The sequence below is a fragment of the Aythya fuligula genome, chromosome 14, assembly GCF_009819795.1.
Source record: "Aythya fuligula isolate bAytFul2 chromosome 14, bAytFul2.pri, whole genome shotgun sequence".
NCBI lineage: Eukaryota > Metazoa > Chordata > Aves > Anseriformes > Anatidae > Aythya > Aythya fuligula.
Genome location: NC_045572.1, coordinates 18,294,916 through 18,313,083, shown reverse-complemented (window position 1 = coordinate 18,313,083; position 18,168 = coordinate 18,294,916). Strand labels below are relative to the sequence as shown.

The 18,168-nt window shown below is 47.5% G+C and overlaps 2 protein-coding genes across 6 annotated transcripts in view; one reads left to right on the top strand and one right to left on the bottom strand.

Annotated features, from left to right (window-relative positions):
• Positions 1-13,054, top strand: part of SEPTIN8 (septin 8) — a 35,322-nt gene extending 22,268 nt beyond the window's left edge. For 2 of the 5 annotated variants that reach the window (XM_032196629.1, XM_032196626.1), the window contains exons 8-10: positions 197-329; positions 1,047-1,237; positions 12,809-13,054. In XM_032196629.1, coding sequence (XP_032052520.1) covers positions 197-329; positions 1,047-1,237; positions 12,809-12,974 — 490 coding nt within the window. In that variant the 3' untranslated portion in view covers positions 12,975-13,054. Of the gene's footprint in view, positions 1-196; positions 330-1,046; positions 1,238-3,520; positions 4,207-7,704; positions 8,736-12,808 lie in introns of those variants that run through there. The other 3 variants (XM_032196627.1, XM_032196630.1, XM_032196631.1) reach the window with 3 other exon arrangements.
• A 389-nt stretch (positions 13,055-13,443) lies between these two features.
• On the bottom strand, positions 13,444-17,824 carry CCNI2 (cyclin I family member 2). Its single transcript, XM_032196632.1, has 5 exons — positions 17,764-17,824; positions 16,732-16,881; positions 16,057-16,191; positions 15,289-15,363; positions 13,444-14,199 (listed from the first exon to the last, which is right to left on the bottom strand). Exons 2-5 carry the CDS (start codon positions 16,843-16,845, stop codon positions 13,927-13,929), a joined length of 597 nt encoding a protein of 198 aa, XP_032052523.1. The 5' UTR covers positions 16,846-16,881; positions 17,764-17,824; the 3' UTR covers positions 13,444-13,926.
• Between the last annotated feature and the right edge of the window lie 344 nt (positions 17,825-18,168).

Genomic DNA, 18,168 nt, shown 5'->3' with positions numbered 1-18,168 from the left:
TGCTGGCAGCCCCAAGAAAAGGGGAGGTCTGTGGGTGCTACCTGCAGAATACTAGCACTGGGTTTGAACTTTGCAGCTGACTTTGGCGTTCCCTTCCCTGCCTGCCTGTCTTTAAGCGAAGCAGACAGGCACATGTTTTCCCCATCCCTAAGTCATTGGTGTCCAGAGTCTGAATTTCGTTTGCTTTCTTACCCAGCCTACAAGAAACATATGAGACCAAAAGAAAAGAATTCTTGGGTGAGCTCCAGAAGAAAGAGGAAGAAATGAGACAAATGTTTGTTAACAAAGTCAAGGAGACGGAGGCAGAGCTGAAGGAGAAGGAGAGAGAGGTGGGTGTGCCAAAAACCTGCAAAAGGAGCCCAAAATACAGTCAGCCACAGGATCTGGGTCTCGGCAGTGTATGAATCCTGGAAAGTACATGCAGGGCTTGAGCAGACCTCGTCAGCCACAGCACAGAATCACACACACCTTCCCCCACCTAGGGGAGGGGATGCTGAGTAATGTTTTCAAAACAACCTGACTGGTTTAGGTGCCTCAGAAACAGGAATCTCCCCTGTCTGTGCAGGAGGCTGGGCGGCTGTTTGGGGATTGAAGGGCGGTGCAGAGCGTTTCGGTGAGCATTTAGGGCAGGTAGGCTTAACCCGTGGAGGCTCACTGGACAGCAGAGCAAATGGGGCAGCTGGGCAGGAGTCCCAGGGGTCAGCGTGAGGCCCTGGGAACTGGCACCACTGGAGAGGAAATAAATGAACCATCTTCAAAGGGGTGAGGAATGAGAGAGCCCACAGCGTCCTCAGCCCTGCGGCAGGGCTGCAGGCTGAGCTGAGATCCTCTGTGACCTTATCCTGATCTCACTCTTTCTCCTTGCTTGATGTGTGGGGTCAGGCAGAGCCGAATTTGTCTTCAGCTGAGAGGCACTGGGTGCCCCATCCCCGCCAGCTGGGCAGGTCTGTGTGGTGCTGGGGAGCTGTGGGATGTGGGGTGACGGCTCCTGGGAGCGGGGCTGAGTTGTGCTGGGTGCGATGCTCAGGGAACTTGTCTCCTGCCAGCTGCACGAGAAGTTTGAGCACTTGAAAAGGATACACCAGGAGGAGAAAAGGAAGGTGGAGGAGAAGAGGAGGGAGCTGGAAGAGGAGATGAATGCCTTCAACAGGCGGAAAGTAGCGGTGGAAACCTTGCAGTCCCAGTCCTTGCAGGCTACCTCACAGCAGCCGCTGAGGAAGGACAAAGACAAGAAGAAGTAAGTGACCAAGCTTCAGTCTTTCTCCTCTGCCGCTGGGAAGGCTGTGGGTGTGTTCAGACTAACATTTTGTCAGTTACTGACAGGGAAAAGGGGGTTTTGGAACCCTGATTCCCATCCTTCGAACTGCCTAAAGCAAAGGAAAGACGGGGACCTGCTGTGCCCAGGCCCTGCCCTGGGGAAGCCCTGCTGGCTGCAGGTGGACTCCTCAGGTCGGGGCCATTCTCTAAAGGTTTGGGGTCTGGCAGGATTGGCTCTGCCTCTGTGACAGCCACTGCAGGCAGTCATGGGAATGGTTTGTTCCTGGAGAAATAGAGGCTGGAAATCAGCTGCGTCTCCTCCCCGAGAGAGAAATGGGGACAGTGTTGGCAGTTTAATGTCTTACAGGTGTGGTGCCCATCCTGCAGCACCTTGCTGAGGTCTGTAAGGTTGGGGCCCTCTGCAGAGTGCTGTTTACGTTCAGAGGCAGAGCTGCAAAAAGGGAAACAGCATCCTGGGCTGAAGCAGCACTGGAAATTCATTAGGGCTCTGTGTGAGACAGGGCTCCCAGACACGGTTCTGCTTGTGCTGAATCGCTGAGAAAGCTCGCTTCCCCTGAAGGCAGAGTTCTTATCTTAGCTTGCTGCAAGTTAATTGACATTGCTGAAGCCAGCAGGAGTGTGGAGAAAGGGTATAAAAATAATGCTCTCTCAGCTGCCTGGTGGTATAATGGTAGAGCAGCAGTGGGGTGAACAAGCTTCCAAAAAGAAGGGTTGGTGGTGGTCCTGCTTACGTTCAAGCCAGTCTTCAAGGAACAAAATGAGGTAAGCTGCTGTGCAAGGTGGTCGTTCTGTTGTTCCAGCACTTTTTATTAATTCCTCTTGTGTAAAGAAGCCCTGGTGTCTGAGTTGCATGCTGTCACATCCAGACCGGGCAAACAGCAGTGCCTTCTGAGCCTTCTAATGATGAGAAGAGAGCCTGGGTGTTACCTACTCCCAGCGACCTTAAACTTGGCAGCACAGCGCCCGGCTTCACATCGCTGCTGAGCTCCCGTGCTGTCACTCCTGTGCCACACGCTGCAGCGCTGGCAGAGCTTGTTCTGCCTGCTGACGTGCTGCTAATTTGTTCCCTGTGAAGGAAGATAACAGCCCGTGCAATTCAACATATTTGCTCCTAGCATAAATGTGTCAGGGTTAAAAACAAACCTTCCCCAGGCCTGGCAGCGTGCTTAGGACAAGTCCAGCGCAGCAGCTTCCTGCCCGCTGCCGCTGTCTGTGCCACAAATAGGCTTCCTGCGGGGCAGCCCACCTGCAGGCACTGCTCCAAACCCTCCCTTTTCCAAGCCCTCCCTGCTCCAAACCCTCCCTTTTCCATGCGGTGCCGGGGATCAGAGGCCGGCCGGGTGTACAGGGCGGCGCTGTCAGTGGGAGCAGAGCCAACGCAGTACAGGGAGGAAGCGATTCAGGAGGGTTTTATTTTTCTTTTTTTTTTTAATGACCCTGTGAGCTGGTTCCAAATAGGGCAGGTGGGGGTCTCTGCTCAAGCAGGGCGATGAAATACTGAAATGGAAACTTGAAGGCGAGGCTGCTCCCCCGTGCCTTGCCTTGTCAGTGACTCCTCTAACCAGATCCTCCTTCATCTGGGGAAGCTCACAGGGGAGCTCACACATCAGTGGGGTCCTAATGCTCCCCGACAAGCAGCATTCGTGTCTCTGCCAGCTGGCTTAGGGAATTTGTTTCAACCAAATCAGCCTCGGGGACAGCTGGGACTTGTGGAGCTGTGGCAGGCAGGATGGGGGCTGAGCAGCACGGGTCAGGCTCTGCCTGCGGCTTCAGTGAGCCAGGAGCCGAGCTGCTGGGGCTGTCCTCGGGCAGCAGGGGTGTCAGCCACCTCCGATTCATCAGTGCCCTGTTAAGAGCTGGAAATGAGGGAGGGGGGATGAAGGTAAGGGTCTCCGGGGGGGATTTCTTTGTGTCTTGGTGTTAGGAGAGCTGGTTGAGCCTCTTACGTGTCATGTTTTAACATGGGGTTTAATGAAAAATGGAGAGGGAAGAATTGCAGGTGCGGAGAGGGAAAAAAAGTGTCTGTGCTGCGCCGCTTTGTGCAGGCAGCTGCCGAACAGATCGCGCTTTGTGAGCCTTGTGTCAGTGCTCGCTCTGTTCTGCGAGCCCTCGGATGCCACAGCAGTGTTTGGCCTTCTCTCTTCTTCTTTTTTTTTCTTTTAAACGTTTTGCTACATTTTGCTTTGGATTAATTTTCATAATTTTAACTCATGCTTTTTTTTTTATGTTTTGTTTCTTTCAGTTAATCACACACAGACTTTCAGGCCAAGAGTGGACTTGGTGCTTTCATGTGTTAAGTTGCTTGAGTTCCCCACCTTGTGACCCTTCTCATAACATTGTGTGCGTGGACCAAAGTGAAAGAGAAAATGAGCATCTCCGGTGGTTGCAGTGTAACGACTTGCTGTTATCTGTGCAGAGTTATCAGTAGGTTCAAGGAAGTAACTTTACCATGTACATTTTTTTTTTTTAAAACAAAGACAACTAATCCCTGAGGCAAGGTGCTTGGTTCTAAACCTAGCGACTGAGCAGCCGTGCATAAAATGACCGTGACTGTGTCTGAACTCAGCTTACCCAGCAGCTCAGTGCTTGCTTTCTAGAGTTTTAATACTTTGTATTGGCTAAGGTGACTGCTTGAGCCCTTTCTCCCTCGTACGCCTTCCTCTGCATATGCGTAGATGTGAGAAGTGGTATGAAGAGTGCTGAAACGTTTATTTTTCTAACAAAATCTGGATTTGAGTCAGTGTAGAATGGGCGAAAAACCCAGTGCTCAGAATTTCTGCCCTGGGAATCTTAGTCCAAGTAACCAACCCTTAATCCCATAATTATGTATTTTAATTCCAAATTTCTCTAAATATTTTCTTCATCATTTATAATATATATATATAGAGAGAGAGAGAGAGAGTGGTTAATAAAACTCATGGGACAATGTTTTGAATTTTCTTTACTGCTAAAGTAGAACTTCTATATAGAAAGGATTTCCGTAAGGTGGTGGTTGTATGCTGTGGAACTACAGGCTTCGTGCAGCTCTTCACGTGTCATTTACCAGCACATTTACCGTTGTGTAAAAAACTAAGCAGTCATCTTTCTTTTTTAGGTTGTTTAAAAAAAATAAATAAGAAAAGCCATAGACATGTGCCTAATCAGGATAATCAGGAGAATCCCCTGATCATGATTTCTGCACCGTATTTATGCTGATAAGCTCCCTTCCTCCTAGAGGTGCTTCCCTTTACCCCCCTCCCATGCATAGAAATCCCAGCCTTGTTTTCCTGGGTAACTGAGCTTAGAGGAATAATTCAGATCAATATTATTCTATTCCACTCAAACCACTTTGTAATAAAGCAGGACAATAACCGAGTAGAGACTGATTAGCTTGTTGTCATGGAAAAATAGTTGGACCCAATTCCATCAGACAACAGACTAAGAGAAAACAAATACTTTATATAGCCCCCACGTAGTGTCTTCAGAGTTTAAAAAAACACTGGCTGGCTAGGTGTTAGTTGTGAGTGCGTGCATTTTTTGGTTATTAACGGTAAAGGATTTCCCTTATTATATTTTCTTAAAGACTTGTCAGTGAAGCAGTTAGCACATTCCTTCCCTTGCAGGCGGGGGCATGGCCTCGCAGCTGGGCCTTTGCAGGTCTGATGGAAGGCAGCATCCTGCTGGATGAGGTTCTTTAGCTTCCTGATCCCATTACAGCAGCTTTTTTTTCCCTAAATACATGCTCAGGTGTTAAATTTTCACATAGACATTGGCCTCTTACATAGATGTACTGAAAACGACGCCAGTGTTCCTTGGTGCTTGTGTGCAAGAACCTCACGAGAACTTCACAGGTACCTTTGGGAACAGACCTGCAAAGAGGAGAAATTGTCTGCACTTCCTAGGAGTCTGCTGAAAGCTGAACATGTAACTGTTAAGGCTGTGCCTCTAAGTCAGATAGATTTTAAAGAGTAACTTTGAACTGTTCAGAGGGCTAATGCCCTTTTCTCTAAGGGAGACGTGCAAGGGACGCAGCCCGTTGTTACGTACAGGAAGACAATTCTGGCTGACAATTGACTGAAATCCAATCATGTAACAAATTAGGAGCATGATTTTGATTATTACTGACAAGAGAAACTCTGGTGCACTAATTGCCTGAGTAAGCAGGGCTGGGTGGTTAACTGGTTGGTTAACTGCTGTGCTTCTCGAGGCCGATGCTACCGACGGCTGGAGGAAAGCTCCAACTGACACTAGTGCGTATGCAACCAGCTGCCTCACCACTGCTTGTCCAGTCGATATTTTTGTCCTGATCTCATGCTGCAGCCAACAAGATCTATGCAAATGACTTCTTTCTGCCCTGGCTCAACAGAGATCAATTCCTTTTTCCTAGAATAACAGATAGTTGAGAATAACGATGATAGCAATAAAAGAGTATAAACCTTCAAACCCGTGGGCATTGTGGAGAAATTCCCAGCTTTTTCTGAAGAAGACATTCAGAATGTATGTAACAATATTTTAATTATTATTATTATTATATATACGTTGACTTTCCTTTGGGCTGGATGTTCCTATTTCTTGTAGTTATTTGTCGGCCTCAACTTCATCAGGGTCAATCAACTCTTCAGAGCAATCAACATCAAACTCTTCCCTACAGAATTCAGTTTTTTTTATTCTCTAGGACTTGATTCTTCCTTCTTGACTGAGACAAGATTTACATATGTGGTATATAGGGTAGTTCTGTATCTTATTTTTATTTAACGAGCTACAAACACATTGTGATGCTAAGCTCCCTCCAGTCTGAAGATTTACCTCTTGTAGGCTAGAAATGAAAGCAAAGCCTCTCAGAAGTGGCTGAATCTGTTCAGTTATGCATCTTTCAGCCGTGTCACTCATTTATCTGTAAAAGGTTGGTATTAATGGGAAAACTGTCTCTTTTTTTTTTTTTGTCATTTAAACATTGACCATCATGTATATTGTCTGCTTTCTAATTTAAAATGTGTTTTTAGGGGCTTTAAGTTTTGCAGGCTTCGTGTCTGACTGTGGTGAGCTCCCCGCAGGGTGCAGAAGGGGCGTTTAGCTCAGAGCAAGTCTGAAGAGCTCTGGGGCTGTGTCCCTGCGGGTTTAGCAGGTTTCTGACGTGCTGCATCCGTTTGCTTTGTCATTCTGAATGTGTTGGGTTTTTTTTTTTTTTGACTTTCAGTTCTTTCCACTCACTTTGTACTTTTTTTTTTTTCTTTTATTAAATCTCACATGTATTTTGAGTTTTTGTGGTGTCATTTATTTAGCGGTGGATTTCCTGTGTTATCTAGTTGAAGTAACAATGCATAACGATGCAAAGCTTACCCAGAACCCAGTGTATCTTCTGAATATTGGGAACACTCAAAAATAGAATTAACTTCTACATCATACAAAATGCAGAAAAGGACATCTGCAATTTGTGGAGAGATTCTAAGGCATTAATCCAAACTCCATCGCTGTTCGGGCAAAAGCTGCCTTAAAGCTCGTTAGTGCTTCTCTGTGGGATCTTGTGACTGAGAGGGGAGATTCACTGCAGTTCCACTGCTGAAACAATGCCCAAACAGCTGGTTCAAGGGTAGGATGACAAAGGAGCAGAAATGGACAGTGGCAGTGTCTGAGTGGTACTTCCTCTTCATACAAACCAGAGCAGTGTGCTTTTTCTGGAAAAAATGCATCTTACCACGTTATTTTGGCCACATCACGGCCAAAAGTGCACAGCTTCACTTCGGGTTTCTCTTTTCTGGGACTGCTGACGAAATTGTTGCTTGAAGCTCTGTTCTTGGTGTCAGCTCTGCGGGGCATTGCTCTCTGTGAAGCTGTGTTCAGTTTTCTGTGTGTCTCTGGGTTTTATTTGCTACTGGGCTGAGGTCAGTGCTGCACCTGGGACAAAACCAAAAAGCGGAGCTTGGCTGATGCACGGTGTTGCTGAAGTGGTGCTTCCGACTGAAGCTTTTTCTGCACCCCTGATTTCAGGAACTAAACCAAGTCGGTGCTGCTGGCTGCTTCCGAAATTGCTGTAGAAACATGAATACGTACCGTGCTGCAGCAGGGACTGGTTCGTGTCAGAGCCCTGTGCTTTCTGCATATAACATGCAGCTTGCTTAAAGGGCAGTGGGCAGTCTGCTCCCTCTGTGCAGCCTGTACAGCGCTCAGCCCCTTCCTGCACCGTCCCCTGCAGCACGGGGCATCTCAGGTGCTGTGTCGGCAGCCTGCCCTCGTTAAAAGTTCAAACCAGTCCCAAACACAACCTCAGCAGCCATGGGAGCTTCTCCAGGTTGTGGTGGTTTCAGTCCCCAGATCTCCTCCTGCGTACCCGGCCCTGCACGCTCCCAGGCGGCTGCGTGAGGTTTGTACTTTGACCTGTTCCTGCTGTCTCTGCCTCCTGTAAATAACTGAAACTTAAACGTTGATTCTCTTTTGTTCTTTCTGTAGCTTTTTTAGTCTTCCCACTGCGTGCTCCATAACAACAGGAAGACATGTTAATTAGAAGATTTATTAAGGCCAAAACATCTCATGCAGAAGAAATTAATTGGTGCTTTCACCTTTAAGCTTGCCATATATTGCACAGAAGAGATCATATAGCAAGGACTAAGATGCTCTGTGTCTTCTGATTGGGAAAAGTTTGCTTGATCAGGTTTCTTGATCAAGGCAAAATGTGAGGTACTTGCCAAAAGATAAATTGCTAATTAAGGCTGATGCATGGCTTGCATTGAAACCAAAACACTAATCTTGGGGTGAGAGCCTGGACGAGGCACTTAACACTGTGACTAAACATCCTAAGGGAAGGGGAACGAGGTCGGGTTAGTCCGAGACAAGTTTTCAGCTTGCTGCTTGAGCTGCCACTGTAATGGGATTTTTATTCGTTCCTCTCCTCGGTCTGGTTTTGGGCCATAACCTGAGAACCTCCTAACGCCCTTAACGCTTCAGCCGGGCTCTGGTGTTCCTTAGCAATAACTCCTTTGTAGCTTTTTTTCTTCTGTAGACTTACAGGCTTTACAACCTAAATCCCTAAGCCTCAATTTGTTCAGTTTTCCTAGGGCTGTAACCCACGTGCCTCACACTTAACCCCTCTTTAAAGCCCCCTTTGCCCTCGCCCTTACTTCGGTTACTGGCGCTCCTGCCTGGCCAGCCCGGACTCCTGCAGCTCCTGCTGGGACGTGCTGGGTAAGAGCAGAACCCTTCTAAAGGACAACTAAATAGTTCGGTAACGGAGGGGAAATGCTTTAAAGCTGGAGTGTCGGCATTCCAGGCTTTATGTTCTGCATTTATAGCAGACCGACTTCCCCTTACATAAATAACTTGTTTAAAAAAAACTCTTGATGTTTGTGTCCCAGGCTAACTTCTCAAAGGAACAGGGCAAGGCCCTGGTTTACCTTCATTTTAAACAAACTTGTAAATGAATCTCAGGAATGACCTGCTTGTACCAAAGTCGGGTTTAATAAAAATAGAACTGACATGTTTAACAAACATCTGTTAAACGCGTTTTGTACGCTAATTATATTCACTGGAAGAACACAGTGCTTTGTCCAAATTCACAATCCTCGCGGTCGTTCCAGCTTCCCTCTGTTAACCCCCTTGTCCCGTGTGTGCTGGATGTGCTCTGGATGTGCTCGTACTGCCAGCAGCCCCCTGTGCCACAGCTGGAGGTAACGGCCGGGCCCACGGGGTGTGCGGTGGGTGAGGAGGGCCACAAGCTGTAAGTGTTTGATGCAGGAAATGTTCATTTAGAGCATCGCTGAATTCTGAAAAGGAAAATGATCCAATTCACCCTAAGAGCTCTTTGGAAGTGCTGTGTAAATGTTCTCTTGTTTACAAGGACTGAGCATTCCCCAAACCAACCCCACAAAACTGGCCCTCAGCACATTGGGTGTTTGTCAGCCGTGCTGGCTGAATCCAGTGCGTTCTGCCAGAACTGGGCAGCAGAATGACTGCGGGGCCGAGGGGGGAGCCCAGCTGCAGGTAACACAATCCTGGGGGAGGGAACGACCTGTGGCTGTGATGTGCATGCACCGGCAATCCGAGCAGGCAGGCACTGAGACAGGAGATAGTCACGGTCTGTGAAACAGCTGGACAAAAGGCTTGCTCTGTTCTGTTCGTTCCTTTATCCTAACTCAGCACTGGGAGAAGTGTGGGCAGGCGCTGTGCTAGCAGAGAAGCAGCCTCCAGCTGCACTGCTCCCAGTCCAGTTTGTCATCCTGCACCCCGACTGGGAACACGGGACTGTGCAGGGCCTCTCAGCACGGGCTTCAGCTTTTAGATTGAACTCCCCGTTAATGTGCACTCTGGAATGTGGCTCGTAGTGCACCGCGGGGCTTTTGAAGAGCAGTTCTGTTGGTTTGTAACGTGTTATCCAGCATATGGGTGAGAGACTACGTATGTAGGCTCAAAGCTGGGGTGAAAAACAGATAGGAGCTGTTGTGGTATGAAGGTAGAGCACGTCGATTACTGCGTGCAGAATTTTTTTTGCTAACACTTCCATTGGTTAACGCAGCTGGTGAAGATGCTTGAGATAAGGTAGAAAAAGGGATGGGAGGAAAAGCAGAACTAGAGACGGGAAGCAGACACGCAGCCCAGCTTCCTGCAGGGGCTGCTGAGGGCACTGCCTTTTTGCTGGCCTCTTCGTGGAGCACGCCGAGAACATGCAGACTGCGATTATATTTTATTTAAAGTAAACTACAAAAGGCAACTTTTCTCCTTCAGAAAGTCGGGCAGTCAAGTCACAGTTTGATAGAAAAGGAAGGTGCCACACCGCGGGAGGAAAGAGCCCTACCACAGAGAGAAAACCTTCCCTGTGGGATTTGGTAGGATTAATAAATAACGTGTCACAAGCACGCCACTGCCCAGCTCCCAGCTGCAGGACACCTTGTAAACGGGTCAGGTGTGGGGAGGAGTGCTGAGCCCTGCTCCTGGGGCATCCCCCAGCACTCGGTGTGGTGGCTTTGACTTGCTTCCTTCTGGAACACTTGGGCACTGCTTCCTTTGCGGTTTCAGAAGAAAAGCTTGACTTTCTCCCTGCACAAATACGAGGCTGATTCTTTCCTCAGTACCAGCTCTGGCAAAATCTCAATGTAAGACTTTGGAAAGCTTTATCTGTTATCAGAGCTGCTCAGGACTCCACGCCTGCAAAGCTCGCAGTCCGGGACTTTCTCTCCTACCAGGTAAGAAGACGAGCCAAGGAAGGCCAGGAAATTTCTTGCTGCACTGGTGAGCGCTGCTGCCAAGCAGTGTAAGGATTTCCTTGCTCCTTTCTTACCCTTGCTCCCCATTTATTTATCCAGTATCACTGAGACGCCTGCTCAGCACGTAGCCTGTGCTGGGCTCCATGAAAGCCTTTCCTGCTCTGTGACAGACTTGCAGGTATTGTTACTCATACAGTACTGTCTGGGTTATAACTCCTAACTAGTACAACTAGCACCTGAAAATGCTGGCCCTGGTGTTTAAAACACCTTTAAAAAAAAAAATATTTTGAAGGAACGTGTAAGGCCATTTTTAAAAGTGCAAGAGAAGCTTGAACTGACCTTCGTAGATTGTAAAACTGCTTTGCTATAGCGATTAACAGTTAACAGGAACTACGCTGGTAGTGGTAAGGAATTAGTTGAAGGCATTTTCCATTGTCCAGTCTGGTAAGACAGGAAAAAAAAACAGCCTGGATGGTACAAGCTGGGCAGTGCTGTCTGCAGCCAAGAAGTGATCTCCCACAGCTCCCGGGAACTTGGAGGGGGCCTTTAACGGCTCACCCAGGAAGGAGCACGGACCTCAGAACCCTTGGATTCAGGGTAAGGACTTAAAAAATAAAAAAAACTAAATGGTTTGGCTCACAGCCTTTTCACTGTTAAATCAAAACCTTGGTCCTACCTGAGGACTGCTCTTACAGAGCCAGCAGTGGGAGCTCCCCCTTCCTTGAAAGCAGCTCCTGTTTGGCTCTGCCATGGGCAAGTCACGTTAGCTCCAATAAGAACGATGGAGTGTGCTGGAAGAAATAAATGTCTCATCTCTCACACTTAATCACAGCAATCTTAAAAAATAAACTGAGGCATGCGGTGCTCTCTGGCGTAGCTCGTAGCCTTCTGCCAAGCTGATCCCTGAGTTGTGGGATTGTGACCGATCCCTCCCCTCCCCAGCTTTCTGTATTTACATGATGTTAAAAATGAGGAGTAGCAAATACTGCTAGAAAAATGCATAAATAGGAAAATAACACCGTTTTGTCGTTATCCTCTGAAGGACACAGCAGTGCTCTCGCTCTGTTGTGTCTGTTGGTCTGTTTGCTGGGACCTACTGGTCCCACAGGCGCTGCTTCCAAGGCAGGATGATCTCCACTAGTCCCTTTCAGGTGCCTGTAGGGGAGGACAGGGGGAGCTGCCTTCTCCAGGCCTTAGCTGAGGGCAGAAGCCACCCAGGTGCCCCCTCCCACCATCCGCTCCCCCATCCTCACTGTACAGCTGGCTGAATCCATCATAGTATTCATCTGTCTCCATGGCATCATCAGGAATTTGGGCTGGAGTAGATGTGAAAGCTGCTGGAACTGGCTGCCTTACGGCCACCCTCAACCTTGCCTGCTGGGAATGTTTCAATCCGGAAGGGTAAGGGTAGGCTAAGCTTGCCTCGGGATGGCCCTGGATGGCTTGAGTGACGGGATAAAAAATATAAATGGCGTTGGATGGCTGCAAACGCGTTAGCTCTCGATCCACGAACTCTTTGCAGTGGATGAATTCAGTACTGGTAACCTGTAAAGACAGATTTTTTTGGTAAGTTCATCATAAATTATTTTCTACTCTGGCCACTGTTTCTGTGCCTGTAATTAGGGGGAGGGCAGGGACAGGCTGTATTGGACACATCAACATATGCACATTAGCAATATGCATACTGAGCCTGATGCAAAACCTTTAACCAGGAGCTCCTGAACCTCTACACAACAGGTGGGTGAGTGCTCCCTCTAGTTAGGAGGCTGTGAGGTCCAGCAGGGACAGCAGACAGCTACTTATTTCAAAGTGACAAAGAGAGTTGATGGTAAGCTGCCGACCTGGGACGTTTGCCTTCTAAGCCTACGCTCTTAAAAAGCAGGTGTTCTATGAAGCTGGAGAAAAGTTTCAAAAAAACAGAGCTTGCCTTTTGTATGTATCATTAGAAGCTACATTGGTTAGATTTTAAAAGCAAGGTAACTGCTTTTAGAAGTTCTCACCATCTTCAGTGGGAAGCTGGGGACACAGCGCATGGGCAAAAGCTTTGTAGGAGCTTTCAGCCCCTCCCAGGATGGGAGAATCTCCTTGGCCAGGAGGCAGGGAGCTATCTGGGGCCAAGCTCTTTTGGAAACCTCCTCTCCCTGCCAAAGGGAAGGCTCCAGCCCTTAACGGTTTCACTCCTTCTTCTGTTAGCACTAGCAAAGCCAGAACACGGACACAGGCTTCTCAGAAATCTGCTGAAGTGCAATGTGGGTGGTAAATACGCCTGCACTTTATTTATTTATTTATTTATTGGTGGCCTGGCCTCGAGAGTTGCAACCAAAGGCCATTTTGATTCCTACCTGTGCTTTCTTTAGCAGATCAGTAATAACAGGAAACCAGTCAGGAGTCAGCCTCTCCAACTCTAAGGTGATGATCACCAAGGCCAATGTGGAGCCCTTAAACTGCACTAGTTGGTGGCACGCCATACAGTGCTGTAGCTGTTTGGTCAAGAACGCAACGTGGCGGGAAGGATTCGTCTGAGGCTGCCCATTTAGTAGATGGGGCCAGTTGGACATCACCATGGCATGGAACTGGAGAGAAGAAAAAAAAAAATATATATATATATATTAAAAAAAAAAAAGCAGAGGTCAGTGAACTTTGTATGTTTTCGTATGTTACCGACCAAACGTACAGACTAATTTCATCTCGTATCAGGAATCCAAGAGGGTTTCCCCCCATCCCCACCCTTTTTTTTTTTTTTTTTGTGTGTTTTGTGTTTGTACTTGCCAACCACTGAACTGTTTTTGAGCTTATAATGAATGTAAAAGGTCTGTGTTTCCTAACAATTTCTGAAGTTTCTATGTTATCCAGATTGCTATCTTGGAGATTCAGTTCAGACCAGCAGATATGAGTAGAGTAAAACCAATAACAAACAATGTACTCGAATTTACTGAGGAAACAAGCACCTAAGAAAGGCAGTTTTTACAATCAGCAGCCTAAGATGGCTTAATATTTGCACATAACCTTATAAAAGGGATCCAGGATGTTTGTATGACATGATTTTTGCCTTACTAGCACATGATCGTTTCTTGAAGACAAAGTTTAATTGTTTCTATCAAATATTTAGTAACTGCAATGTGAACTAAGTGCCAGATTGGGGTGGTCTAATTGAGTAAAACAAGGGTGAGTTATCAGTGGGACGAAAAGGGAAATGGTTTAAGAAAAACCTGTGTGTGAAATGTAGCAAAACGGACAGCTTTCTATGTACAGTATTAATAGAACGGAAATAGTTAGAAATATTTTTGCAGTGTGTATTTAAAAAAAAAAATAAAAATGGCGTATAGTTGTGCTTTATGAGAATCTTTTTAATGTCCATTTTAGTTGCCCTTTAAAGATGGGAGTAAATTTTTTGAGCAAAATGAGAGGTTTTAAATAGCATTAATTTAAAAAAATAATAAATCATTGTAGCATTTGTCAAAAGGCTTGCAGGTAGCTAAGAGCTGGCAGTTTGCAAAGTGTCGTGGGAAGGATGTGTGGGTGTGTACATGCGTGCATCCGTGTTTTCTAGTATTATTTGATAAACTGTTTCTTTAAACAAAAAAAAAAAGCAAAACTTAGTGCTTACAATGTTTAAGAAATCCATTGGTGTTGCCGTGTAAAGATCCCAGTGAAGCTTATCTAGTATAATTCTTTCCATTCTCAAGATCTCAGCTGGAGAGCGTTTACAACCACTCTGCACTGCGAGCATCTTCACCGATGGTATTACCTGTAAAAAAAAATTAAAAATAAAAATAAAGAAGGCACCTTCCTACACAGTGCTGTGTGCATTTCTCTGTGTTGTGAAGGGCTCTAACAACTCTGTACCCATCCCAAAGTGCTACGCAGACCCCTCATTCAGGAGAGCACTCTCCTGAGGTAACTCACAATAAATGAGGACCGGTCTCATTAGCTTTGCTCCCCTGACAAGCTAGGAGGAGGCTTCCTGTTTTACAGAGCCTTTTGTAGTCGTCTGGTTTCCTGTGGTCATTGACTCAGCTTCTCCTTTTTAGCTGAGGGGAAAAGAATAACCTCGCCACGATACATCTTAGAAAGGCTACGATGGGCATTTCGCTACAGCAGAGGATATTTGAAGAGAAGCGCATCTGACTCCAGTGCCTAGGTTTTCTGTTCTTTTGCGAAACAGAATGAAGGGAAGAGGAGAAATACACTCTGAAACGCTGTTCAAGGTCTGTTTGGTTCATGTTTGTAATTGTCTGAAGAAGCCTATCAGTCTGTTTCTGCCATGAGAGATTTTAGCTAGATGCACTGGATGATTATCCCTTGTAAGCTCACACTTCCATGACTATTTGCTGATTTTTTGTGCCCACCCTGAGGTGGGGACCTGAGTCATTTCCTCACCACGTTCAGTAACTAGTTATGACTCCAAGCAAACTCATCCATTTTAAACTTCCTCTGAAGAACCCCTGCTCTGTCTCGCCTACCCTACCCTCACAGGAGAATTACAGCACCTTGATGTTGTGCACACAGAGCTGTGCATGTATGTCTCGACTGTCCCCCCAGACCAAGTTTTACTGCAAGCTGTGGAGTCTGATGAGGAGAGGAGAGGAGGTTTAAGTGCAGGAGGGAAGTGCATCCATTACATAAGCAAATACAAGCCCTTCATCCATAAAGGTCACAACTCTTCCACGTGCTGGTGAAAAAGGACTGAAAATGTTACAGCCACCCCTTAATGCCTACTCAGGGTAAACAAATTCAGACTTCCTTGTTACGTCCAAGTCGTCAAAAGACCTGGAAACGCAAATAACTTGAACAAAAGAGATGAGTTTAGAGAATTTAAAATTATAAACATACAGACCTCATCTTCTTCATTGGTTTTTGCTGCAAGGACAAGGCAGGAAATTGCTATGCACTGAAGATATTTTAATTGGGCCTGAAGGGAGAAAAAGAAAACACTGGGTAAAGAGATAACAGTCTGGGGAGGAATAATTGTCATTCAACTACAGACGCACAAGCTTCAAATTGTCATTTAAGTTACAGCTGTTTCTGAATTAGTTTAGCTGCAGTAAAATTCATTTGAAGCCAAAAATAGATCAAGGAAATCCAAAGTGAAACAAAATAAATCCTCTTCGTGGTGCCATTTTTATGCACGTATCCCACAGTTTTAGATGATGCTATGCAACAGTGTTTACAATGCAGTGCTCCTCCTCTTAACAAAGACATTAATATGCTTGTGTCACGTGCCAGTATAGATCAGACCAGAATTAAGAGCTGCAAGGGTCAGTTCAACTCCTAACTTTGCTGTTGCTTGAACTGTGGAAAAAGTTGGCCCCACAGTTCGGTTAAAAGTAGTGAGTTCAAAACACTAAAAGCGATAATGCTTTAATGTTTTGTGTTTAGCAGAGACAATTCATGGTACCTGAGTTCTTTACACTTACGGCAGCATTTGGACTGCAGGGCACACAACCTTCTGCTGAGGACTGTGAATCAGCAGAACCTCGGCAAACACTGGCGTTTGTACATATGCCTAAAAGCATCCCCCTGAAAACCCTGACTGCTCCCTAAATCTGCTGCCGACATCTGCAATCAGCAACCTAACCAGACAAAAAGCTGACAGAGTCTCTACCTTTACTGATGCCAGTAACCGGTTAAGGATGCTGATAGCTAAGGCGAATGTTTCAGGGTAGAACTGGAACTGCGAGCTGATTTCTGCAATCCAGAGAACTGTTTTCTCGTAACATGACGGAGAGATATCTGTACCCTGAGGGGAAGAAAAAGTTAGAAATAAAAAAGGCAGTTAGTGCTTTGATGATTTTGTTAACATATCTCCAAAGGAAGACTTGAATCATTCTAAGCGCCCTAATTAACATTTCAGATGTCTCCAGGCTTGAAATGAAGAAAGTTGCCCTCTGTGTCTGCAGAGCAAGGGAAAGGGCAAACGTTGGTGCAATTTAAAGCACTGCTCCACCTTGCCCAGCCAGCCAGGCTCTAGCTGCACTTCCAGGCACTTTGTACTGGAATTTTACTGGAGGGCTGGACGGGGCAGCACACAGCTCTGCCCTTGCACAACGCGTCTGAACCTCCAAGCCCAGCTCTGATGAATGAGGTGCTGTGTGTGCTCATTATTTCCCTCTCCAGAGAACACTGAAGCCCCTGCTGCAGCACAGCTTGCATTCAAACACCCTCAACGGGGAGAAAGGTGTGAGGCAGGGGCAGGTTCTGATTTACTCTTACAGATTTTTTAACAGCCCTTGAATTTGCTCAGCCTTGGGATCACAGAGATCAGGTCACGAGAGAATACCTTCAGGGTGAGGTGGTGGAAAACTGGCACTTTCCAAATCCTAGTCTCTCTGGCTAAGGCACTTTCCAGGAAGCAGGCAAGTCTTGAGCTCTCTGGAGGTCCAGGGCACTTCATAGCAACGCTTTGAGCCAGTTTCCCAGGCGGGAGCCGCTGTCAAAACCAAGAGAAGGATTATAAAGCGATATCCCAGCTCCTTGTGATAGGTGATTTCCTCTCAAGATGCTCGTCCAGTGCTGAGAACGAGACAGGAGCAGCCGTACAACTTCTTTGCTTGCTGATAAGCAAAGAACAGTTCTGGCACGCATTTTCCCAGGGGGAAGCTGATGATGGAGGAAAACGTGTCAGACAGCTAAACACTGCAGGCTCGCTTTCTGACTCTCGTGCTGTGTAAAAGCTCCCTTGAGCCACCAACGAGCAGTACGTATCACTGCGCTCCCTGCCCCGTACAGCTCTCCCTTTGCAGAGTTAAGTTGCAACCTGTTAGCTGCAGATCCCGAATTTCTGGCAAACAGAGGCCTATTGTTTCTAAAAAAAGCATCCGAGATGATTGTTCTTCAGAGATTTTTTTTATTTCCCAATTAAAAGTTTAAAAGCAATTTAATCTTTCTGTTAGAGCTGAAGACACGCAGCAGCTTTGGGCACACCACTCTCCAGCCTGTGTATGTATTTACGTGTAATAAACGTGAAGAAAACTACTATTTAAAAGATAAACAGTGAGGCTGTCTCAGCCTGAAACAGCATTTTAATGCCCACCTCATATCCCAGTTTTAAACAGGAAAAAAAAAAGGGGGGGGAAACAACAAAAAAAGACGTTCGTAGATCTGCGATTTCTGCTGCTCTCTGCAAGCAGAGCGGCGGAGGACGGCTTCCACAGCAGCGCTTGTGGGACCTTCGGGCTGTCATTTCTCCAATAATTTATCCAATAATTTCTCCGATAATTTCTCGTTATCCCTGGAGTTCCGTGGAGCTCCCCGCTCTGACAGGAGCCCGTCCCGCCCTCCCAGCGCTGCCGCCCCCCGCCGCCCTCCTTACCCGCCCGGCTGGGCCGCGCTGCCGGGGGGGGGGCTCCGTGCGCGGCGGGGCATGGGGCCGCCGGCGGGGCCCCGCCGCCGCCGCCCCAGCAGCTCCGCGGGGCTCCGCGGGGCTCGGCCGGGCCCCGGGCACCGGGCGGGGCCGCTCCGCCCCGCACCGCCCCCGGGCTCGGCGGCTGCGCGCGGCCGCGGCCCGGCCCCGCCGGGCCCCGAGGCGGAGCCAGGAGTAGGCCGCGCCTCGCTCCGGCCTAGGCCCCGCGGTTGCCATGGCAACGCGCCGGCCCGCCCTTCCGATTGGCTGCGGGGCGGGGAGGGGCGGGACTCTCCCCGCCTTTCCTCGGCAGCCATTGGCCGCGAAGGCTCCGCAGCGCGCGGGGATTGGCCGCCGGCCGGGCGGGCGGGGGGC